Source organism: Cebidichthys violaceus, unplaced genomic scaffold (genome assembly GCF_023349555.1).
Source record: "Cebidichthys violaceus isolate CVI_PGR_0920_01 unplaced genomic scaffold, fCebVio1.0.p SCAF_6, whole genome shotgun sequence".
NCBI classification, from domain to species: Eukaryota; Metazoa; Chordata; class Actinopteri; order Perciformes; family Stichaeidae; genus Cebidichthys; species Cebidichthys violaceus.
This window is the reverse complement of record NW_027176816.1, coordinates 1555905-1581739: the sequence shown is the minus strand read 5'-3', so window position 1 is coordinate 1581739 and position 25835 is coordinate 1555905. Positions and strand designations below refer to the sequence as shown.

The following is a 25835-nucleotide window of genomic DNA, read 5'->3' as shown; positions in this document are numbered from 1 at the left end:
CGAAAGCACGGAAGACAAAAAGCTGCAAACGGGGAAAAGAAGCAATAAGGATTTGAAAGACTGAAATATTGCATAACAAAACTACTATTCCCAAAGGTAATTTAAATGCATTGTAAATATGCATAGTTTATATTCACCTTGACATGGAATGAAATACAAAAACAAAGGTTAATGAATATTACAGAAGGAGAATATGAAGACAGTAGAACCTAAGATCAGCACATTAGTATGCCTTGCTGAAACGTGAAACTACAATTTGATAAGTTTATTATTTATTATTTATGTTCCCCGGAGTTCTTAAGTTATATATGTATAATTGGATCTTTATATGTATTATTTGTCTCTATCTTGTATATTTCTGTAGCGAGGGCTGACTAACGAGCTATCCGGGTTATTTATGTCACTTATTGTTTACATTTTTTAAAGTGACAGGTTTTGAGGAATATGATTATTCGCCGGTCTGGCTCCAACTCTCAGTTCAAACTCTTGGGACAAACTCTTGCAGCGTTGCCAGACGTACGATAATTATCGTATTTGTATGATCATTATGAAATGATCGATGTTCAAAAAACTGCAGCTGCACTGATTTTAATAAGTGTCGCTCGCAGATGATGGATTATTAATGTTATGTTGAATTTGTAAAACAAGCGTTGTGAAGCGCTACGTTGCATAGAACACACAATGAACCATAACCCGTTTCTGCGTCCCTGAAAATAACTACAACACTAAAGAAACACAGGTGCTATTTAATTGATAAGAAATATTTATTACCAGTACATTTGCAATACATTTTTATAAAGCTGTGTCACATTGTTATCTTAAATCTTATTTTACAATCCAAGCCTGTAGCAGGATCCAAACAGTCCACAAATGTAGGGAATGTAACGCCATCGTCTGTCCATGCATTTGCAAACGAGTGAAAATGAAAGGATGAAACAAAAGCGTTCCAAATTTAGCTTACGGGTAAATATAATGAAGAGTGAGCCATCACACAAAGACCGCCCTCTTACAGCAATTCAGCAAAAACAAGAGATGTTCAAAAAAGCAGCTGATCCAAATTATACTGGTCAAATAAATTAATTCCTCTTCATCCACATCCTTAATAACAGCACGAGTTAGATTGCTTTTAGTCAATTAGTCAAACAATAGGCCTTTACATACAGGAGACATTCTGACCCGACACACGTGTGAATCTAATTATGTGGACGCCTGTGCTTTTCCTTCAACAAGTCAAAATGTCTGCAGGGAAAAGAAAAAGCTACAATGTTCTCATATAATACAGTGACAAGAAATTGTTAATGAACGTTTGTGCCAAGAAGTATCACTGTCCGTTATTGAGGCAGTTTTTAAAAGTTATGCTTCTACTTTGTTGTTTTTTTACCCTGTTGTAAGTAGGACGGATACTATCTGTAACAGAAACTACACCACGAATGACAGAATCACCTTTGAATTTGGGCAAATTTGGGTGTGCGCCACCATATAATATCTCGATAAAGGGCTTTTCCTTGTAGCAGCATTATATATAGATATATATATATATATATATATATCTATATATATATATATTTTCTCATCTTTTCTCTTTTGCCAGAGGCGTCGGTATGGGACAATGAATATTTACACTGTGTACAGAACCGCCAGCTAAAAAGAGAGATCCTGCTGAACAGTCGGTGTTATCGCCTAGCTGCACAGTCTCTCTCACCGCTAACGACAATATCTAGTCGGGGTTAAAATTCCTCATATACACACATTTCACAATATCACACAAAAACATTTGGAGCCCAACAATTAAAAAAAAATTTTTTGTGTCCAATGGCACACAGAAGGCAGACCATGTTAACTCTGACGGTGGGCAGACAGTCCAGGGCTGAAGGAAGGAAGGATGCATTAATTGGAGTCAGAAGTGAAAGAGGCCGTTGAGACTTTTAAACACAGAATTGCACACTAGAACTTCCTATCATTAGTCCCCCCCCCCCCCCCCCCCCTCTCTCGTCTAGCTCGTCCCTGAAGCAGATGTAGGAAGTGGCCCTGCTCTGCTGTGAGAGGACCGAGAGGGAACGAACGTCCCTCAGAACTCCTCGTGAACATTTCTGGCGTAATCCATAAGCTTGCTGCCCGTGAAGTATTGGCTATACTTGAGAATCTCGTCCAGCTCCAGACTATTATTCTGGTTTTCATCGGCGACGGCGATCATCTGCTTGGCCTCGTTCAGAGCGTTGTGCTCGTTCATTGGGTCCATGTACTCCTGTACGCCACACAGGAGGAAAAGAAAAGAAAGTCAGCGGTGATCAAATTTAAATTTTATTTTTTTTAAAAAGGGATCAATCAAACAAGACTTGCTCACCTCCAGCTCCTCCATGGTTATGATGCCATCATGGTTCGAATCGATGACTTCTTCAAACTCCTTCCTCCTCTCTCGAACCCAGTCGTCATCGATGTCCTGAGCCTTCTGGTTCTCCACGGTGCCCACGGGTAGAGAGATGAACTCTGACAGCGTCAACTTCTTATCACCATCCTGGTCTGCGAGCAAAGCAACAACATTTAACCCGGCATCTGTTAAATACAGGTTCTTAATGGGCCCCATCACAGAACAACGCTTATTCAAAAAACAGATCCACTGTTCTATTTATTACATAAACAGATGAGATAATAGCTTCACAGGGTTACCCAGAGTTACAACATTTACAGAAATTGGCTCTAAACCAGGTCACCTCATGAGGTTGAGAAAGGATTTCCCAGAAGACAAATATTTCACAATGCAACACATAAAGTGCCATCTGAAATATCTTAAAATAAAGCTGCTTTAAACATATAGCAACATCTTCGGGCAGTAGCAGCCACACTGTCAATATGTATTGCAAAATTTCTTTCTTTTATATTATCAATTGACAAAATAACTGTGTATGTGTGCATGTTTTGGTTTTACAGTCTGTTTTAATTCACTCTCATCAGCATCATCATCATCAGCAGGCAGCTATTTTTTAGCGAAAAAGCTCTAAAAGCCCACTGAGCATTACCTACTCAGCATCATGCTTCAGACAGACTGAAGTGTGAGACTAGCAGGTGTACAGAGTGGAGGATTTAGCAGCTTAAGAGGCAGATTCTTCCCTGAGAAATTAGTTAACTGAGCTAAAAGCTGAGCTAATATGCCTTTTCGATATTGGACTCTTAATGCTAACGTTGCTGTGTGTCTACTGGATGTGTAGATAAGCTGCAGTTTGCTAACAAGTTCCCCATATCAACTTAAAAAAGGTACAACATGTCAAGGCTGTCTTAAAAAATAGTTCACAAATGTTCTGACAATGATGCTCATGATTCAGGTATTGGGGAAGCAAAATGTACCCAAGTCGCGCACGATCTCCTTGACCATGTATTGGAGCATTCCTCTGCTGTGCTCCGGGTGAAGGAAGGACAGGAACTCCTGCTCATTCAGCAGCTGGTCAGATGGAGGGCTGTCGGCCTGATACCAGCGGTCCTTCAAGCTTTCCAGAACCTCCTGAGCTGCAACGGTGCAACAAACGTCAACTCAATCGCTGACATTTTAGCGGCACATATTCTGGGATACATTCTTAATACGATTACAACACATTCCATTTCGTTCTATACTTACTTTCCTCATCAAGTTTCAGATCCTCATTCTTCTTTATTTTCTCAGCAACTTCCTTTTCATTGAAACCTTTGCTGGCCAAAAATTTGACTCTGTATTCATCCCAGGTCACCCGACCTGTGGACAAAGCATGGATTGAGGATTTGAGTTTGGACTAAATGCAAAATATTCCTGAGTTTACGACACACTGTTGCAACATGGCCGCCACAGGCCACACGCCTGAAAGGGCTGAAAAAGGTCAGCATGCTTTGCATTAAAAGTGGATGTGACACTGGCTCGCGCTCGCTCTCGCTCTCGCTCTCTCTCTCTCTCTCTCTCTCTCTCTCTCACCGTCACCGTCGGGGTCAACAGCACGGAAACTGTTCTTGTTCTCCACCAAGGCCTCCTGATAGTGCTCATCCGTCTTCTCCATAATCCAGCGCTGCATCTCCTTGGCGCTGACACTCTTGTCCTTGTTGAAATCAACTCTGTGAGGATAGAATAAAAATGTTGCTAATTTAGCTTATTTAACATGTACACAGTGATTAAACTACCAAGTGTATATACTATCATCTACAATGAGCCATGTCACCTGTTTGGCTCGAGTCCAATCGGGTGCTTTTGTTTAAGCACTAACACCTTTTTAACTCCGACATGTCTTTACCATTTAAGGTAAAATAAGGGAAGCGCGGGGGGGGGGGGGGGGGGCTATGGAGCGGCCTTTTTCCTTCGCCGTCATTCTCTGCTGGAACAATGGCAGCTTGCCTTGGAAAGTTAAACTATGCAGAGACATATTAGCACAACTCGTTCGTCAGCGTCAGTTTATTCTCACTTTCAATGCAGGTATTCTGATGTTTTGCCTCATGTGTGTTCTTAGGTGAATGCTTTTTTTCCCCCTCATCTGGATTTTAAGAAATAGGATGTGTAGTAATATTGGGGTTTCCACAATTCTCGCTCTCATTCTGTGTGTTTTGCAATACTGTGTTGTTGTGACACGCATTCAGCTTCTCAGCGGTAAGTATAGTTATCACAGAACATTTTTCTGAAGGTCTCCACCTCTCTTTGCTAGTCTCCAGACACTGATTTATAGCTGGTGAATCCTGAAGAACCTGATCAGCAGCTAGACTCAAGCAACCAGTTCAACAAAGCTGTAGCGGCTGACTGAGATTTAGAAGATGACCAGCATGTCTTACTTGGTGAAGATTTCAATCAGCTTCTTCCTGTTCCTCCTTGGCTCAGAGTCCTCATCGAACTCCTCAATCTCTTTCCCCAGGAACACCTCCTGGTGGAAGTCCTTATTGAGGTGGCCGTCCAGCTCCAGCTTCACCCCATTCAGGTGGTCCGCGGGGAGGATCTCGTTGTCGTCCTTGCTGGCCGCAGACTTGTCTTTTGCGGTGGACATGTTGGCCGGCCGTGCGTGCACATCCATGGCGTTGAGCAGGATGTAGAAAAGCAGAGACGCCGCCAGGAGGTTTGTGCTCCACAGTTTCCTCCAAACAGCCATGATTGCCTATAGAAGGGTAAAAGTAACATCAAGCCAAGTTAGCGAAGACAAAATTGTTTTGATCATCAAGCACAACTTGACACATTTGCATGAGCCTTCCGCGAATGCGTTACGCCCACTGGAAATTCCAGTTCACCTACATCGCATTTATTTATAGATCTTTGAGCAGAGGACTCATGGAGAACAAACCAGTCAACAAATACCTAAAAATAAAAATCAAGGAATACACTCATGTAAGCAGCCAACAGCAAAGTAAATATAATAAATACACACCAGCAATTGAAAGGCAACTAAGAAACAAATAAATCAGTTTAATAATTAACCTACAGACGTGAACGCGTTAAAATGTCAACCTGAGATGTGTAACGCAACACAAGTTACGATGATTTAGTGGTCAACCCGTAAACATTCACGTTAATATTGACAGTGTCCACTTAAATATTATTTACCAGCACGGAATCACAACATAATAAACAATTATAATAAAGTTATATAACGGCCCCTTGACGTAAATGACCGTTTGCTCGTGAATGTAGTCTCGTCACGTCATTTAAAATCGTTTTAAACCGTAGAACGCAGTTGACTGTGTTAGCTAAGTGGCTAACACAAGCAAGCTAACGTTAATAAATCATTATTAAAGTTAACGCTAGCTGGACTAAGTAAATGGTATAAACGGAGACAATGCGACCAACCTGTCGAGCACGATGACTTAAAAGCGAGACTGTGGGGTTGGTTCAAAATACTTTGGATACTGAGAGAGTGTAAGCAAGCAAGCAACATTACCAGCTAGCTAATGTTAGCTTCACTTCCTAGTCAAACAGACCTGCAGTGGTTTCCAGTCAGTCAGCTGTCAGAATCCACTTCCTGTACACGTGGCCTCCCAAAACACCCCGACTCCAAAATGTGGGACGGCTGTCTAAAAACTCCTCTGAAGGTACAAGTCGGCCTGTAATAGTTCTCTCTCTCTCTAATGTTCCAGTTAATTCACTTAAGCTGTCAGTTGGTCTGGTCACTGACTAGTTGCTAACGTTGCTATGATTTTTTTGGTTTGTTTTGCTAACCAACATTCACAAGGATAACTTCCGGCCAGCGCTTTCAAAGTAAAACCTGTGTGTTCTCGAGAAGTTTTGAGAGAGTAGCTTCTACAGTTTCCAGGTAGTAACATTTTGGAGTAATTTAGCTCAACTCATTTGAAAACATAGAAATTATGATTTGAGTGAATACATTTTTTATTTAGTCCTCTATAAAACGCAATGAAGCTAACGTTAGCAGTGCTAGAAGTTGAAACAGTTGGCTAACTAGCTTTAAGTATCAGATAAATGTTTGAAAACCGATAGCTCAAATTTATGGATACATTGTTACAATGGATAGCAACGGATGAGTGTTTGAAATATAGGTCAATGTAATGGATAAATGTTTAAGTAGCTAGAAGTAAATAATGGATAAAATAGTGAAACTGCTAAAAACAAATGGAGAATTGTTTTAAATTATTAGATAAAAGTAACGGATAATGGTTCAAATAGCAGGTGAGGCTAATGGATAAAAAATGGACACATAGTGGAATACAATCAATGAATAAAAAGGTGAATTAGCTGACAAACTGAGGTGCAAAAAAGACACATGAAATATAAAAGCAAACACGATAGTTGTATTGTTTGAAAAATTTGCTTAAACTTTTTTTGTTTGTTTTATTCTCACACATGCAATCTAAATTTCTCTCTTTTATTTTTAAGGCAAATCTACCAGATTTCCGGTTTTGTTCCGTTTTCCCGTGATGAGCTTGACGCTGTTGGCTGCTACGTGCTACGTCTTCAGACAGACGTGCCAGCGGATACAGGAAGTAGGATGGCACCGGTATGAAGCCATACTGGAAAGGTACCGGTTAGGTGTTTGCACTGCAGCCTGCCGCCTCTGGGTGGCACTGTGTTAAAATGTAAAATGATCAAGTAGAGGCACAAGCGTTCTAAACACATGCAGGTTGTGAAGTTAAAAGAATATCTTGGAGCTAACATGTTATTTGTTCTAATAAGACCATGGGAGGGCTGAATTCCTTTTCGACAATGAGCTGATTGTAGGACTATCCAGACCAATAATTTGTTCACGTCAGTCCTGTTATTTACTGAAACCTGCAAATGACAGTACTTGAAATATAAGTACTTACTTCAAATCTTTTTTCTAATGGAGCCTTCAGAAAAGTGAGACTTCTCTCTGAACATCAAAACAGAATAAAACAAACATGTATGCACTGTTGTACATGGCACAGTCAGGGTACTTTGGCAGATTTTCAGGCAGCAGATTAAACAAGATAATGCCTTGAGGTCACAAAAAAAAGCACATTTCTATTTCTTGCTTGGATGTAAACAAAGGGCTTTGGTAGAGTAGTCTAATATTGAGCCAAAACGACAAGCACACTTAGAGAGATGCACAACTTGATACACATCACACACGCAGAACTCGTCTGCCAAAGAACCTCTTCAGCTTGAACATTTCATCTATGAGATAAAACAGAGCTGGATAAGCCAGTAAGGTTGCCAATAGTAGCAAGGGAGAGAAACAGAGAAAAACAGTGTGAGAGAGACAGGGAGAGGGGGGGGGGGGAAGAGAAGCGGGAGGGAGAAAGGGTGATGATAAAACTTGACTGTGAGCCGTCCTGTGAGCTCAGTCAGAGCAAAGCAGCAACTGAGACCAGAGGGACAAGGGAGTGCAACGGCAAAAAAAAGGGACCTACCACGCAACAAATCACTGCTCTCTTACGTGAAAGTTGCACATGGTCTTGGACTTGATGACTTGTTGGGAGAGATAGCAGGAAGCACATGAGCTGTGTCAGACAGAAGCAGAAGAGCAGACCTGTAAAGGTTTTATGATATCAGTGAGGATAAAAGAAGACGATCAAAACTGGACCTCATCCATCTCCTCTCGGGCTTAGGTCACTCTGCATCCCTTGCGGGGGTGCATGGTTTGCGGACAGACGCATTGAACACTGAACTGCATCTTCTGATGAAAGCCCAACTTTTGTGGATCTTGCAGCTTTTCCAGCAACCACACAATTTTTCTGGAGACTGGATCCACTGCTCAGTGTGAGAAACAGCAGGACAGAGAGAGAGAGAGAGAGAGAGAGAGAGATAGAGCGGGGGGTGGGAAAGAGAATATTGCTATCCATCCCTAGCCCCCACAGCCCACCCTCAGCTTTGGACGCCCCTCCTCACTGCCTCTTCTTTTTGCCCCCTGTATCCCCCCACCCCCCCACCCCTTCCCCTCCTCCTCCCCTCTACACCTCACCCACCAACAGAGCAGAAAGCGTGAAAAATCTCACTAATGGGTTTATTTGCTGTCAGATCTGCGCCGATCTGTCATTCCCTTGGACCATTCTGCTTGACACATTTCATAGTTGAGTAAGCCTCCTAGCCTTTCTGGCTAGAGTTAACAGTGCCCCTGCAACGTTGTGCTGGCTGAGAGCTCATCAAGAGGGGAGCAACGGCGGCAGCAGTCAGTCTGACAGTCTCTTGGACAGGGAGTCCCTGAAGCTGCATTCCTCCAGTCTCCTTCCCCCCGTTGGGACTTTGTGTTTGTGAGCCTTGTGGGCATCCTCAGTTTCTGTCTAATCATTCACGGCTGAGTCCTCCACAGAAGATCCAGGCTGTTTCTGCAGGGACTCTGGTGCTGAATTGAAAACTAGTGTGAAGATGTGGTGTGGGGCTGGGCCTCTGGCCGTGGTGGCTGCAGTGTTTTGGACTCAATGTGTCCTCCTGGATGGGGTGGACGCCAAGAAGGAGAGAAAGAAGCCAAAGGAGGCCAACCCACAACACACAGAGACCTACAATGCTACTTTTTCCAACAGCGAAGAGGTCGGCGGAAGCGTCAAGGTAAAACTCTCTAAATGTAAAAATGAAATGTCAAAGTGACTTTTTTGCTATTTTAACTTGTTAAACATTTTTTTTTTTACATTCATGAGCTATTTCCTTATGATAATGCATCAACGTCTGAAGTCAATCTGCAGATATGTGCAGCTTTCTTGTCAGTACAGGCAATATGCAAGGCAAATAAATTGTGGCAAAGGTAAAAGCTAGGGCGAGACAGGTGTGCCCTGCAGGTCAAGCTTCAGACAGTGAGACGGACCAAAATGTGTGAAACACTAAATGGATGACTTCCGGAGGTATGCCAGGAATGTGGACATCCGAAGGCTGATCAATGCATCAATTAGTGCTCGCTGCGGGTGTCTGCCACCAATTCTCCAGCCTTTGTGAACAAATCAGGATGCGTTAGAGTCCCATGTATCAGGCAGAATGAGACAAGATAAGATGCAATAAGGTGAGATAAGATACTTACAAATGCTGTTGCTGCAGCAGGAAATTAAGTTCTAAAAAGAAAAACTGAAGATGCTTTGGAATTGCTGTTAGCCAAAGAGAATTTTACACAAGTAAAAAAAAAAAAAAATCATCTGTAACTGAAGACCAATGTTGTTTACATCAGAACCGTATACACAGCAAAACTGCGTAACAGTGGTACAATTCAATTTTCAGGAGCAACCGTTGGCCCTTGACTCTGTTATTTATTGGTTTATTGCTGGTGTTGCATATTTGCGAGAGTTTCCAACAGGCTATTTGTTTTGCTTTCAGCCCACCCATTACGTTGGCATTCTCGTTTAACTCTCACTGCCCCATATACCAGCCTTCAGCTCCTACCGGCCGCAAGTTTCTGGAATCCTAACCGTAACCTTCGCCGCACCCCCCACACCCCCACCCCCACACCCCCACCCCTCCCTTGAAACCAAACAGTGAGGTCTCCTTTGTATCTTTAAGAACACATTGTAGGTGGTTGTGGCCTGGTGGTGTTTATTTGACTTGGTTTGCCCTGTAAAAGCAGAGGCTATGAAGGATGACCTTGTGTCAACCCACAAGCCTGCTGAAGATTGCACCCCACTGGGGTTCCACTCCTCTGTCCCGTCCCACGGGGAGACGGGTGTCTTTACAAACACTATTTCCCCTGAGGACCCTAACAGGCCCGCTGCCATGATGTAACTCCTGGGAAAGTTAGGTGGACAGATATTTAAAGACCTTTTTGGCGTGTTGTTCCCAGCCCATTGATTCTGTCATTCACAGGCCTAGTCTGACTCCGCTGTGTCTGGGACATCCGATAGGGGCGGTGCGGCCCCAAAATCTGGGGCAGCATGCCGTGTAAGCCCCTCACAAAGCCCCGTCGAAAGGGTCCTGAAAGAGAACACCTCGGTGAGGATTAGCCCTCTGTGCCTCCCTCTCTAACATTCTTTTCATCTCATCTCCCACAATCAGAGGGTAATGACATAATCACTCTTAAGACGCAGTGTTATGCCAGATAGTGTCTTTGCCAAACATTGTCACCTCTGATGAGAAGCTGAGCTTCAGGCTTGACATCTGTGGAAGTGGTTGTATTCAAGGTCACATTTGTTGTTGCCACCCAAACCAGGTTTCTGTTATATAAAAAAAAAAGGGTACCACACACCATGAAAAGTGGTAAACTTGCTTTCCTTGGGTAGTTTGTAAGTTTATCCTATTACACATCTGTTAGCTCCCAGAGAAAACAACACGTCCATTTGAGCTGTCTTGGCAAGGAATTTGTGTTCTCAAACAAGCCAAACATTTACACTCCACATTTACATGTTTTCCCTTGTGCCCTGTGGAAACATTGCAAACAGTTCTTATGATGGCATTTGCTTTCTATCTGACCATTCCCGTGTGTGGGCTGCTGGCAGCGTGCGGTCGTACACTGCATTCCTCAGGAGATTTTCCATTTGAAAGTGATCACAATAGTGAGGTGTGGAGTTGTGCTGTGAGTGGAATTTTTTTAATGAGATGATAAGTGAAGTACATTTCAAACAACCGTGATCTCTGTGAACCATCACGCCGTACAGTTTTAGAGCAATATGTCAAAGGTGCGTGTATGTAAGCCCCATTGCTCTCCTCTCCAAAGATGAGAGGAATCTGTCTTTGTTGAGAACAGTGAGGGATCTGTGATGGCTGTAATTGAGGGAGTCAAGTCAAACATCACGCCTGGCGTGTTGAGTAATGGCTGGGTTTAACCCGAGGCGAGGGTTTTTGTTTCCTCGCTCTCATCCCCAGTGATGATTAATGCAGCAGTGTGTGGGACCTTTTGGATCAACCTACGCATACGAGACAAGACCAGGTCCCACAGGAAACTCACACCTCTCATACGCTACCTATAGCCTTTGCTGTAAGATAGTGAACTCTCCTCTTAAACATGTTGGACGACTAAAAAGGTCATTCGACATGAACATCACCTAATGAAGTCACCTGAGAGAGGGTGAAAAATAAACAAATGATCAACTTTTTTTGTCATCTGAAATAAACCACACAGTGTTACATTCTCACCACACTGACATGGAGCGACTTTTATTTGGATTTTGTTTCATTTATAATAGCTTCAGATTGAAGCCAGATTCATAGAAATCCTTCTAATCTTGCCTGATTCTTATCACATGCTGGTCGTGTTTCTGAAACCATGATTTCAGAACTATTGCTACACTTAACAGTACATTGGTCAACTATGGCTTCAAGTAGAAAAACAACAACTAATAGTCTACATAAGAGCCATTTTACTTTGTTAACAAAGGAGGTTGGTATTTCAGATTACCCTGCAAATGCATATGATGGACGCTATAAATGGTCAGTTGTATAAAGAAAATCACAATTATGCTGGATAAGAGAGATTAAATGTTAAATATTTAGCTTTAACCATTTCTCTGTGCTATTACATTGACATTTTGGGAAATACACCTTCTCGGTTTCTTGCAGAGAACAAGTGATACAACTTTGTTATCTGTGCAGTAAATATGAAGCTACAGTCGGGAGATGCTTGGCTTAGCATAAACACTGGAAACTGGGAAACGGCTAACCTAGCTCTGTCAAAAGGTAACAGAGTGTTGTGTTGTTTTTACACTTTGTTTTTGTACAGATTAAACAAATGATATTGAGCAAGTTAATTAAGGAGCTTAAGAGGTTCTGGTAGACACATTTTGTGACCTTCTGACACCATGCTAGCTGTTTGTTTTCAGTTTTATGCTATGCTAAGCTAAATGTCTGCTGCTAGCTAGCTTCAGATTTACCACACAAACGTGAGAGTGCTACTGACCTTCTCATCAAATTGTCAAGAAGGCGAATAATTTCAATTTCCAAAATGTTGAACTATTCCTTCCTGTATAAATGTTCTAGTCGTTCGGCATCTGTCATATATTCTCGTTAAAATCTGCACGTACAACAGTGTGTCAGTTAATACCCCGTAAACCTGCTCGTGTCACCACCTATTATATTTCTCCAACTACTTGTAAGATGTAACGTAACACTACAGAGGGCAAATTGGTTGCATAATAAAAGTAATAAAAGGAAAAAATGCACCATTTACAGTGTGCACTTATGTAACATAATGCAGAGCCACAAAGGAATCGTGTAAAAGGAGGAGGATCTAATGACTTCTCACCTGAAATGTTCTGCCCACCCAGTGGAGCCACGGGGCAAACCTGTATACCTGAGATGGATCTGGATCACTAGTGCTTTTCATCAGCTCATTTTACCTACCACAGGGAAAATGAGCACTCACTCCAATTTCAAAGCTATAATTCGTACACAAAACAGATGTCACACGGCGTTCAAAGTCGTTCAGCTTATATTGTTTTATATCAAGAGGAAGCCAAGATTGTCTCGGTGTGATCTCTTCAGTATAAACACAAATTTATTCACTTTCGCTCACACATCATAAATGTATACACACCTTTTGTTGGGACAACAGTGACGTAAAAATCAGGCCGTATTATAAGAAGCATGTTAAACTATATTTTTGCATAGTAACTATATTTTATCTACGCTTCCAACGAGTGTTCCTTCAGCATTTGTTGAACTAATAACAGCATGCTCATAGTGTGATAGAGTAATTGTGTTTTGCACACGGTGCTTGCCAATTGAGTAATAACACGGTGAGAAGAGAACAGAGTCAACATTGCATGCCTAACTGTATTTAGCTCTTAGGCGATAAATCCTCAAGGCAATCTGTTTCTGTGAAGTGCAGCGGTGGAGAACACGGGGGTGGATGCATGACGACTGGGATGCACGCAGGTAACCAGGATCCTGGGGATCCCTGCCTCCCGAGGTGGGATCGGCCCAGCGTCGGGCCCGTCCACCCATGCATGGATGACTGCACAGGGAGCAGTACAGTGATGTGAAAACAAGGGATTAAAGAAAGGCTCTCCATCATCCTGTCCAATGCGAAAGCCGCCTGTGCAACAGTTTTTTTATCAGCGGCAAAAAAGTTTCATGTTGTCAAGAGTGTGCTAACAGGTAGAAAAACAGATAACACGTAAAAGAAAATAAGTTCAACTGTTCATATGGAAGAATTCAGGAGCCGCCTGTGATGCAGTAGAGTTTCAGGATCTGGTTGCAGCTCCAGAGACATGTTTTAACAGTTGTGTTTGTGTTTTTGGTGGCATGTTGCCTCAGGGAAATATTTTCCATTTTATTGCTTCAAATAAATTCAATCTAATTTTCCCCAAACTACATGACAAACACACTTAGAGCTGTGCACATAAAAAGAAAACCTAAAATATTCTTTTCATGGTAATAAAATCTCACAGGGCCTCCGCGAATGATCAACGAGTGCAACTGATTCACTAATTGATCCAAGAAACTCCAAACTGTGTTAACATAACAGACTCTGCCCACTTTTAATGTGTGCCATGGGTAGACAAGAAAACAGTGGAGAATAACTGACACTCAATTACTGAAGTTTAGTCCAATTTTTTTGTTTTTTGAATTTCTATTTGCCGCTATCAATACAGTACTTCTTATTCAACTGTGTTAATTTGACAGTTAGCAACTTTTTATTTCATACATACTGTAGATACCACTTTTTTATGTGGCTGCCATTTCAACTTACATTGATAGTCTTTGGTAACTGGGGATAGCTACTGATAGCTACAGGGTAAAACAAAAGCGCTATCCTCTCTCCATTGTGGTTTACACACAATCAAGCCTTCATTTTGTACCCAGTGGCAGACAGAATTACATTACAGAACGAGGCAAATAGGGAACCAATCTAAATGCTAATGGTGTCATTATTTACTAGCCATTACATTGTGGCTTCAACATTGACTTCATAATAAGGTAAAGTGGCAAAAATCTTGTCTTTTGCCACTTTAAGCACATTTTGCTGATAATACGTCTCTGTAATTCATGTCAAAGGATGAATTCCTGGCTCTTACTTGTAATGGAGTACCTTTACATTGTTGTGTTGGTACTTCTTCTAAACCCTGGACACATTGCGTCCCATCCTAAAGATCTGAAGCCTCAGTAATGTGTCATGATTTGGAGCCCCATCAACGAGGATAAACACTGTCTAGAAGATTTCAAGTTTCTCACCTTTAGACAGAATACCTGACACATTCCCTCAGTCTGTGCTGGAAAGGCGTGCGCTCACACCCGCTGACAGACGAGGCCACTTTGAGGCACTCACACATCAGCGCTGATCAAAGCCAGAGCCCTGGTGTTCTTCATCAGCTCTCAGACTTCTACCTGGATCTGCTCCCTCCCCACTTTGTTCACCAGTCGTACGTGCTGATACAGAGCTATGCGAGGGAATCCGTAGTTTACTTTACGCCGCAGTCAATACAAGCGAGTGAGAGATTGAACGCTTCTGACAGATTGTTCTGTGTCATCAAGCAATACGGTTTTCAAGTCTGCATGGGTGGAATCTTTGATGTTTTCAGTTGCGACAGAGACTCACCTGCGTACAATGAATCAGATTTTCTTTTGGCAAGTCGTGAGCCATCCCAGCTGTCACTATATATGGTGTATGTTACGCTCCGACAGTTCGCATGCTTAAAATAAATACACAATCTGTTTAATGGAAAGAGTTGAGCATACCTTAAGCTGCTGATAAGATTATTTATACAGTGATTTGCTGTTATTTTTTTAGCTCAGAAATGAAGGTAATAATTAACTTTGTCATAGCCTTTCTTCCTTGAGGACAGACAATCCTTGAGGGCAAGGTTTTAATGGTTTAATTACAATGGCGTGTGTTAAAGAGGATAACAAGCTCAGCGTATGGCTGATTTCCTGGCAATGATATGCTGTCTTTTTTTATTATGATGTAGGGAATAGCTAAGATGTGTAATTATAAGTCACATGTGTGGGCATACTTGCACTGTTTCATATCCCTGGAAAAGCAAGACGATGATCTATGACATTGATATAAACACAAGAACTGATGTTGAGCTTTGACTTCTCTTGGAATTGGTGCCCATTGGCTCTCATAATTGGGTGGGTGTCTTTTATATCATACTGAGCTGTCTGAGGTGATGATTCACTGTTTTACAATCAATCCCAGTGGAAATATACTCGTACAACCACAGCACCACCGCAGCAGCCCCCAGTTGTCAACATGTTAATATTTGTTCAAGCTTACAGGACTGGTATGTTCAAGGAATAAGTCAACATTTTGGAAAATGTCATGTTTGTTCGGAAGACACAAACAGCCAGCAGCAGGTTAGCTTAGCTTAGAACAAAGACTGGAGACGGGGGGGAAGCATCTAACCAGACTCTGTCCAAAGGTAAAGACCTACAAGCGCATCTAAAGCTCACTAATTAACTTGTTCTGTCTTGTTTGTTTAATCCATAAAAAAACCAAAGTGTAAAAACAACGTTTTACTGGAGGTTATTGCCCGCTTTCATGTCATCTGACATCTCAACACGGTTGTTTGATTACAGAGCTGGTTGTGTGAGCAATAAAAATAAAGTGCATTAACAATTTAACTCTGTCATATATTTGAGTTTACAGTGAACAACGGACTTTGAGGCACCTCCATGTTATTAAGTGCTAAACCGGATAAATCCAAGCTTTCCTAGTCATATTTATGGCTTGGATGTTGACATGAATTCCAGGAAGTAACTGCGCCTAGCCAAGAAATAGTCCCAATCATTACCCCTGTTAAACCACACTACACTTCATTTTAGATTATATTAAAGATAGAGGTGCTGACAGGCAGATTTTCTTACCTTTTGACAGAGCCAGGCTAGCTGTGTCTCCAGCTGTGTCTCCTTGTTTTCGGTCTTTATTCTGAGCTTCTAGCTGCTAGCTATTGCTTCATATTGAACAGACAAATATGAGGGTGGTATTGATCTTCTCATCTAAAATGGTAGCAAAAGAGCTAGATATTTCCACCAGGAGTTGATGGAGACCCAAAAACTGCCTAAAGAGAGTAAATATTGGACTAATATTCATCAGATGGACACAAACACGACTTTGATGAATTATAACAGTGCTCTGTAATTGCTAGATGTGTAAATAAGCAACTGCTTGATAACAGGTTTTTCATAGAAATGTGTTTCTGCTGTGTCCAACTTGCCAAAAAAATCTGTTATTGCACAATTAGGTATTTCTCAAAATATCAAACTGTTCCTATAAAGCTTTCAGAACTGGTATGTTAATGAATATGAAAAATTGACATGCCAGAGGAAAAAGCAGTTTATCCCACAGGCCCCCAGTTTTATGGAAACAGTTTTGAGTAGTGTAAAAGTGTTCTTGTCTTGACGAAATCAGTCTTGCTTTTATCTGTTCCCAAACCTCAAAATCACAACAAAAACACAGAACGATCCAACACGCAGCCGGCACAGCGCCTGTTAGCTTGTTTATTTTGACTGCTGTCAGAAAGAAAAAGTCACTGACAGAAAGGAAGGGAGGGAGAGGCTGCAGAAAATCCTAAATATCAAAAATATATATATATTACGGTATATATTGAAAAGACAGACAAGGAGTAACTTTGTTGTGGTGGAGCTAGAGGCAAGTCTTTAACAGTGAAGAAAGGGTCATGTTGCTTTTGCAGATAAGTGATCCATGTCCCGCTGCCAACCCTAAACAAATTCCATTTCAGGCAGCTCACCTCCATGGCGCGTCTTTATCTCCTCTTCTATCTCAACTCAAGACACTTGACATTTGGGAAAGGGTTCGGGTAAAATTCAAGCTGGAATTCTTTCAGCTTCACATTTTACTGAAAAGAAAAGACGCCAGTTGTAGCACTGTGCATAAAAATGCTGCTTCCAGAGGTCTTCTTGGACTGTGTTTCTTATCTCCGTAACAGATCCCAGTCTCCTATACAGTAATTTGTTATAAATGAGTTATTGCAGATAAGCTCGAGCGTTAGGAAACGGACTAACAATCTTAAATCATTACTCGCCGCGGTATACACTGTATACATACATTTGTTATCTCGTTTATTAAATGTTCCATCATTACATTACTCAAACAAGCAGTATTAATAAAAGAGAATACTAGTATGTCTTTTGGTGATGGAGAAAGTGTTGGCCATTTCGACATGTTATAAATACAGTAATTGAGGTCTGCAATCCACAGAATCTACATCACATGTATACAGGGCAGACTCATTTTTCACCAGAGTGCTCATGGAAATTTTCTTGTGCTGAAGAAAATCAAGGTTTGTTTACATTTGTCCAAGCACATTGGGCAAATAAGAACTGACGTGGCACCTGAGTGAATTATCTGGAATAAAATAATAAGCAAAAGGTGGAGCTTTTCGGAGAAGAATAGTGGCTAAACTTAGACGGCAATTAAAAAAAAATACTGGGCAGGAAAGACCTTCCCAGGTGTCTGGCACCATTTAATTGTATCTTAGGGCAAGATTTTCCAATGGTGGTTTTAAAGGAAGAAATAATAACTCATTGGATTTAGTTTTGAAGGTACCAACCTTTACATCAGGCCTAATTTGGGCAACATTATGTAGAATTAAAATATATAATAAATCTGGTAAATGGCACATTTTTAAAAGCTGTAATTATTGAACAAGAACTGTGTGGTGGCTTGAACTGCCTCTGTGAATGAAATGTGCTTTCCTTGATCTTCTGTATTTTGTGTTTGTTAACACTTAATTTGGCCTATTGTTTCATTATTTTTTGTCTTTGTCTTGTTTCTGCTGCAGGTTTCTGACAACCAGCGAGTGGATCCATTGGGATCATGGATGGATTTTGTCAAAAGACCGGTTGGCAACTTTCCTGGAAAGTGTCGCAAACGCAAACGACCCCTGGTAAACCCAATAGTTAGACTGTGTGTTGCAGTTTTTCCAAGCAAATACTTGATTGATTATGAATGATACTGGTATCTTCTTTTGCACTTCAGTAATAGGTAAATATGACAAAATTACATAATGATTTTCAGATCAAGTTTGATGCATGACAATGTTTTGTTCATCTGTCCTCCACTAGCCGGGCCCACCTGGTCCCCCAGGTCCTCCTGGCCCACAGGGACCTCCTGGTTCTCCTGGAGCTGAAGTAACCCAAGAAGTTCTTCTCCAGGACTTCAAAGACATGATTAAAGGTAAAAACATTTCAGCTCCTCTTTCCTTAATTTTGCAGAGAGGGCCTACAGCTACAGTAAACATTTGGATTTGCCCAATTTTATTTCCACAATATTATTTTTCATCACATTATTATGAATGCATAGTTTGGAAATCAATGTTGACTCATTCTGTCAGAGGCTACAGAGAGGAGAGCTGCAGCATTGGACAGACAAACCAGCCCCAGCCAGCTACCTACGGCTCTCCTCACCCTGGAGGGGATGACCTCCTACCGGCGAATAGAGGAGGCTTTCCACTGCAAGCTCAAGGGACCTGTGGTGGTCGACAAGAAGACTCTGGTGGAGCTCCAGAACTTTCAGACAGTATGTTTATTTGAAACCGAGTAAATGTTTATGAACTGGTTCAGCCTCGCTCCCTGTGCATGGCTGAAAAAGAAAAGTTTTGGCTAATCCCCCTCTGCATGGTTACAGGCTTTGTTTCTGACCCATTTGCTTCTCTGTCTTAACTGTGTTTGAAAGAGCGAGTGTTTGGTAATCATCGCCTGGTTTGCATGTGGGGGAATTATGAGAGGATCATCCCCTCGCTGGTAACTGGCACTGGCAAGGCATGCACTGCCACTCTGAAACTCAGACTGGCTCTTTGGTCAAAAATATCTACTTTTTCAATTCTACACATCACTCTCTGGGCGGCGTACAAAAGGCACTCTGTCTCTGACTTGGAATAAAGTGTGGAGAGGACAAAAATAGACACTGTTTGAAACAGCATGCTGTAGTGGAAGAACTATGGCCTGTTGGGATGGGCTGACTAGGCTGGAAGAGGGAGGATTAAGCTTTGCCAAACTATTTAACATGCTAACACAGCACTATTTTAGAATTGGTGTGTTAACTATTGGAAAGGATATTTTACATGTTATGGCGGAGTCAGAAGTAAAGAGAAAGATATTGAAGGTGGACACAAGAAGGCAGAGGATTAAAATGAAAATGTCTTTTGGGGCCTGGTCACACCAGATAGTTGAACAGTAAAAATGTTCTGCACGTCTTGACAAAAATTTGTGGTTCCATAATCTTGTTGACATAGTGACAACTTGCAGGGCTAGTTGTGTAACTGTAGCTGACTCTGCATTCCTTCTAGGTTTTGGTCAGAGGAACACATTCCCCAAAGTTAAACTCAACATGAAACATAAATCACTGATTGAAATGATTCATTTCACATGCATTGACATCTTAGTTTTAAATGCTGGTGGAACCAGGCCTGTAGGATCGTTGAGACTGAAGTGCCCTTGAGCAATACACTGAATACCTGCCTGCTGTTCTGTAGCTGAGCTCCCAGAGGAGGGGTGTAAAGAGGGGACCAAAGCATTATTGCGCTAAAATGTGAATTGATTTCTGTGCTTTCAGCCACCAGCTAAAGGAGCCTTCCTCAGAGGGTCGGGAATGGACCAGTCCACGGGGAGATTCACAGCTCCCATCACTGGGATCTACCAGTTCTCTGCTAATGTCCACATTGGTAAATCAGTCACTATCTTATATCTAGTATTGCAGTACATATGGCAAGAAATGAAGACTCTAAAACAGTCCCAGACTGAACACTTAAAGTAAGACTGCATAAATCGACTTTTCACCAAACCCCAGCCCCGTAGTTACTTTTGCTATGCCTGTAAAGCATTCCGTTTTATCAGTTGTAGCTAGCTAGCAAATTATGCTAATGTTAGCTCCATAGGTTGGTTGAATATGCTGACCACGGCTGACTTTTTAATGTTTGACTCATTTTAAAATGACAATCATGTAAAAGGGTCTTCAATGTCCACTTGACGGCTACATACATGTTATTGTGCTAAAAGACTGAGGCTAAAATTGCATGTAAAACATCCTCACCAATTAACCATTAATTTACAAGATAAGGAAATAAAGAAACGGCATTGTTCTTTAATTACAGTATAGAGCCACTAAGTCATAGTATAGTTAGTGTGATATGGAAAATAATTGCTTACACATTTCCACTGTAATTGTTACAAGAGAAAAGGCTTTTAAGACGAGGACTAACCAATGTGTCTGGCAAATGTAACATTAACTCAGGTAAGGTTGGCTGGCATGTTAACTTCCCCCAAATCCAAAAAAGAGCAGAACAGGACCACCAACATTAGCCTAAGCCTCAAACTAATGCAGTAGTGGCAGGTAAGGTTATTACTGCAGAAAGCAAACTAGTTAGCTGGATTTGCAATTGCAGCTTACGTTCCAGCAGATAAACACACAGTTTAATCCATTCCTTACACTTTTGCTCTTTTCAATAGGATAATAAAATACACCACCATCATGAACTCTTCATGAACTCTTATGTCAGCCCCATGTTCATAACTTCAGGATGTCGAGAAATCCATAGCTAGAAAAAACTTGTGATTGGACAATCCCTGTTCAGGGGTAGGATTTTAGTGAGCGGTCATTTCAAGGGGGATATACTTTTTGTGAGTCAATATCTTCATATGATTCTGAACATTTCGGCTCCTTACAGACCACAATGAGGTGAAGAGGAGCAAGAGCCAGCTCAAGGCCAGGGACAATGTCCGGGTGCTGATCTGCATCGAATCACTCTGCCACAGATACACGTAGGTATTCTTTGTTCATCGGTATTCTGTTGTTGTTGTTGTTGTTGTTGTTATTACCATTGAGTACACACATGCACACTGGGTTTTGAATCTTATCCTGGTTTCGATCTTATTCCATATTTGATGTTTACATTGAACATGATAAACCTGGTAATTCATGAACATAATTGTATCAGGTTTCTGATCATCTGTGCGAATTTATGTCTCCTCAACATCTCATCTCTTTACTAACAGATGTTCAGAAACCTGGATACGGTGTTGACATGCCACAGTATGCTGGGCATTCTAGTGCGCATGTACACACCCTCATTGCTAAATATGCTGGAGAGCTCATCCCCTGAATCAAATATACTCTACCTAACACTCTTGGTTAACTCGATAGATTGTATCAATGCGGTTTTCATTTGTTATTGCTTGAACTCATGCTGGTCAGTCATATCACCAATGCAAGTAAATAGAATTGATCTTGGGAAGTAATTCATCTGACTCCAACAACCACACTTTGTATTCTTGATGTTGTTGTTTTGACAAATTGTTTACTCTCCCTGTGTAATAGTGATATTTTATTAGTGTTTAATGCTGCCTTAACTGTCAACAGAATTTATGAGCCGTTAAAGGTGTTGTCTGTTACAATCTGTGTGGAACCGGTTTGGCATTTCCTGTATAAAAGCAGAGCAGGTCTTTTAAAGGAAATGTCCTCTCACTTAGAGCCCTCGTTCCTGTCGCCTAACTAATCTTTATAGACTCACCTTTGACTCTTCAGACAGACTGTTGTATTCAGCAGCACAGCAGTGAAATGCCCTTGTTTGGGATGTGGGAGACCGATAATGAAGTATCTGATAGTGCTTCTACATGGTGAAACATTACAAATCCAGTTGGGGAAAGTTCTGAGTTCTTGCCAATATTTCCAAATTTCTATTTACATAAAGTCAGTGCAAACTGCAGAAATGAATTGCTCCCTAAAGTCTCCCCCGGCCTGTGCAGAGCTCCACAGCCTCCCTCATAGCTTGGTACAATGAGGGGAACGTATAAATAATATTATTATGATGGGTTACCTAACCCAAAAGAGTCCTTGGCTTTTTGAGCCAAAGCCCCAGCCAGTCTCGCCCTCCCACACATGAACATGCAGAGAATGTGAAATGAGGTTCATTGTGATGGCAGTTGAAGTGAAGACAAACATGATTGATTTGCCATAGAAATGTAGCATTTTCCACTTAACAGGAGCCAGTGCTCTCAGTGTGGTTAAAGCCTGCGGCGATGTTACAACCATCTGTACAGACTCTGATGGCACTGAGTTGTTAAAGAAAACTCTTGGCATTATGGGAAATTAGCTTATTATCTTTCTAGCTAAGAGCAACATTTAAAAAAGATTTATACCACTTTGATGTTTTTATGCTTTGTGTGAAGCTACCAACTGCACCTGGTTGGCTTAGCTTAGCACAAAGACTTGAAACAGGAGTACACAGCTAGCATGGCTCTCTCCAAAGGTAACAAAAGTCCAATTGTTGTTTTTACACAAACAACTTTCCAACTGGTACAGTAGCCAGGAGATGGTTAGCTTAGCATAAAGACTGGAAACAGGAGGAAGCAGCTAGGGTGGTAACAAAATCCCACAGGGTTATATGATAAAGTGCTGTTTGGTTTAGAGATGTAACATGCTAATTAGTGAGGTTAGGTGCTGGTAAGCAGATTTAGACTGAGCCAGGATAGCTGTTTTCCCTTGTTTCCTGTCTTTGTGCTAATCTAACTTAGCTAGCTGCTGACGGTAGCTTCATATTCATGAAGACGTGACAGTGGTATCAATATTCTTCTCATATAACTCTCAGTAAGAAAGCACATTAGCGTATTTCTCAAAATATCTAACAGACATTTTGCAATTTGACAAGAATTTGAGGTTTGCAGATGCAACACAAATTGTTGAAAACACAGTAAATTTATTCAGAAATGTCCTTTTCAAATATGATTGCAGCTCACTGGAGATGATTGTTGGATTAGAAAGTAACAGCAAGATATTCACTGTCAGCGTGCAGGGGCTGCTGGAGCTACAGGTGAGCAGCACACCAAGAAACACACAAACATTAAATATCTGTTTTTGTGCAAATCTTTCCTGCATCAATGTTGTGTATTTTCCTCTGCAGGCCAGGCAGTACACCTCCATATTTGTGGATAATGCAGCAGGCGCTTCCATCACAATACAGAACGGTTCCGATTTTATGGGTATGCTGCTTGGTGTATAGCCTCACTTATGAACAGGGCATCATCCAAGCCATCCACTGCTGCATTTTTTTTTTTCTTCAATTGACTGCTTTTGAGCACCATCACACATCACCGAACCACAGGGGAGGTTGAAAGAAAGGAAATGAGGCTGACATGGACTTGACCGCTTGTCAGATGGTGAAGGGACGGTGTGAAGAACTCAAGGACAGAGTTTGTTTTTCACAGTGCATCACTGACACTTCCCGGAGGAACTTGGATGCCTGTTGCTTCACCAACAAAAAATAACCTGAAAATAAAGCAGTGAATATGTCTGTTACAGTACTTGTTTGAGTTTGTTGAAGACCTTTGAGGTAAACCAAAAAATCAATGTGTTTAATGTTCTCTGGATGGACATTGGAAGATGCTAGTGGACAAGAGAAAGTACATTTGTGTGTTTGATGTATAGTGACAGGTTAATGTTTTCCGTCTACATTATCTATTATGTACACACTCATTAACAATAGTTGTATTTTTATCATGAATTGAATCTCACATTTATATATGGTATATGGTACATAGACTGTGAGTACACTGGACAATGGAAACATGCTCAATAGACAGAATACAGCCTCACAAGATCTTGTCCCACTTATATAATTACATGTTTTGTAACACTACTATTACTGCATTTTTTAGCTATGCTAGCGACGTGGCAATGTCAGACATTGGGTTCACCCTTTTGGTTCAGACCAAAGTCTCTCAACAACTAATTGATGGATTGCCAGCACATTTTCCAAAAAATGTATGGTCCAATAAGAATAATTTCTATTGACTTTGGTGGTCCACTGTCATGTAGCTTCACCATGAGGTTGACATTTGTGATTTTGAGTGAAATATCACAACTATTGGATGGATTGGCTTGAAATTTGCTACACACATTCATGTCCCCCTCAGGAAGATATGCAACTGATGTTAGCTTGCTAATACATTAATCTACGATGGTAAACATTATACCTGCTTAACATCGGTATGCTAGCATTGCGTATTGTGAGCATATTAGCATGCTGATGTAAGCCGCTAGCATGCCTGTAGACTATTATGGCAAATTCACATTACAACAGAAGAACAAGGGTCTCGCGTTCCGCGTTGGTCGGTACAATAATTAAGCATTCAACGCTTGGGGGGGCTGGGAGACTTTTTTTCCCATTTCCGTAAGCTAGACGCACTATTTTTCAAGCCTTTTGAGATAATAGAATGCCTAAAAGTTGGTACATCATTTGGGGAAAAACCCCAATAGCTGCCAAGGAGAAAAATCAGACAAAATTGATTTGGTCTTTCAGTTCCAACAACTTTCTGCGAACCGCAGACATCCTCACAGAGCTTTCACACAACATTAATGGCGCGTGTCAAAGCTGTTTTTGTGAATACGCCTTTAGTCTTGTTTAAATTTGTCAGACAAATTAAGATCCACCTTTTAACTAAGAGAGCTGTAAGAGAAAGTTTTTTTTAACCTTAAGATTATTTTTACTATTTTGTGTTATCATTTATCATCTGTTTATTCTTTACTGTATTTTATTATTTTTTTGATAGATGTTTGTAATTTATAATAACTACTACACCAGTAACATTGGAAAGTATTGACATTTTATATGGTATTTATGTTTAAGTAAATGTATGAATCACTTGTTGATTGACACTCTCGTGGACTCTTGTGAAACCACAGATTATTGCAAGGATAAAATTATATCTTTTGCTATTTTTTTATTACCCATACTATGCTGTAATTTGAAATTAAACTTTTTTTAAAGTTGCCATTTTTGTCTCACATATTAATGATGGTAAAATTGATGCTTTTTCATTTAACACTATATAATAAGTTGCTCAGTAGAGGGAAGTAATATCTAAATTGTATTGAATTGCTTTCAGAAGTTCCTCTTCTTTTTCAATATATCAGATTAATTTTATCGAAGCATCCTCAGGAGTTAAACAAAACTTAACATTTTTCTCTGGCATTTGAATTGCAAAATACCCAGAATACCTCAAATACCTTTGCAAAAACTGGCAGACTGCCAAATAAATTCAGGACTACCTGTAAAGTATTACAACATCTTGAAATGGGACCCTCTGCGTGTCTTTCAGGATCATGTGTCCAGGGAACCGAATCCAATGGCTTTTACCTTTCGTGCAGTTTCTAGTTTAATTAAAACTGAATAGCTGTTGTACATCACAACATACTGCAGTCCAGTAAATTAGACTTTATTGCTTGGAGATTATTAGAAAATCTGTAATATCACTATATTGTTTCTTGGGTGGTCTCACAAAACACTAATAAGAAGGCCTTTATTGCACAAATGCTTGTCCAGACAGTAAAATGAGCTTGTTAGCATCATTGCATGAATGCCTTATAATAGAGGCTTCTCATGGAAGCATTGCTGAGATGCCAAGTGTCACATACTGTACCCAAGAACCAACCACAAGAACGTTGCACCCACGTGCTATTTCAGCCACCTACTGCAGCACACATTTCAGACAGAAATGGCCTGCTTGCTGAAAAGCAAAAATTTTGAAAACAAACAATCCTTTTTTATTATTTTTAACT

The 25835-nt window shown here is 40.9% G+C and overlaps 2 protein-coding genes across 3 annotated transcripts; one reads left to right on the top strand and one right to left on the bottom strand.

Annotated features, from left to right (window-relative positions):
* Positions 1–1971: 1971 nt before the first annotated feature.
* Positions 1972–6137, bottom strand: sdf4 (stromal cell derived factor 4). 2 transcript variants are annotated; one of them, XM_068733291.1, is made up of 7 exons: positions 5914–6137; positions 4780–5096; positions 3938–4074; positions 3611–3724; positions 3343–3501; positions 2345–2520; positions 1972–2245 (listed from the first exon to the last, which is right to left on the bottom strand). In XM_068733291.1, exons 2-7 carry the CDS (start codon positions 5088–5090, stop codon positions 2069–2071), a joined length of 1074 nt encoding a protein of 357 aa, XP_068589392.1. In that variant the 5' UTR covers positions 5091–5096; positions 5914–6137; the 3' UTR covers positions 1972–2068. The 2 variants fall into 2 exon arrangements, with proteins under 2 accessions (XP_068589392.1, XP_068589393.1); XM_068733292.1 differs by lacking the exon at positions 5914–6137 and adding an exon at positions 5783–5907.
* Positions 6138–7753: 1616 nt separating this feature from the next.
* Positions 7754–25048, top strand: c1qtnf12 (C1q and TNF related 12). Its single transcript, XM_068733485.1, has 8 exons — positions 7754–8953; positions 18064–18168; positions 18347–18458; positions 18616–18800; positions 19836–19944; positions 20947–21040; positions 23010–23088; positions 23179–25048. Exons 1-8 carry the CDS (start codon positions 8774–8776, stop codon positions 23275–23277), a joined length of 963 nt encoding a protein of 320 aa, XP_068589586.1. The 5' UTR covers positions 7754–8773; the 3' UTR covers positions 23278–25048.
* The last annotated feature ends 787 nt before the right edge of the window (positions 25049–25835 follow it).

Coding starts and splice junctions, on each gene's coding strand:
- sdf4 (XM_068733291.1), bottom strand. CDS start 5,090: ATGGCTGTTTGGAGGAAACTGTGGAGCACAAACCTCCTGGCGGCGTCT. Junction 4,075..4,779: donor CTGATTGAAATCTTCACCAA/GTAAGACATGCT, acceptor CTATCCTCACAG/AGTTGATTTCAACAAGGACA. Junction 2,246..2,344: donor TAACCATGGAGGAGCTGGAG/GTGAGCAAGTCT, acceptor TGTGGCGTACAG/GAGTACATGGACCCAATGAA.
- c1qtnf12 (XM_068733485.1), top strand. CDS start 8,774: ATGTGGTGTGGGGCTGGGCCTCTGGCCGTGGTGGCTGCAGTGTTTTGG. Junction 18,169..18,346: donor GCAAACGCAAACGACCCCTG/GTAAACCCAATA, acceptor GTCCTCCACTAG/CCGGGCCCACCTGGTCCCCC. Junction 23,089..23,178: donor AGGGGCTGCTGGAGCTACAG/GTGAGCAGCACA, acceptor TTTCCTCTGCAG/GCCAGGCAGTACACCTCCAT.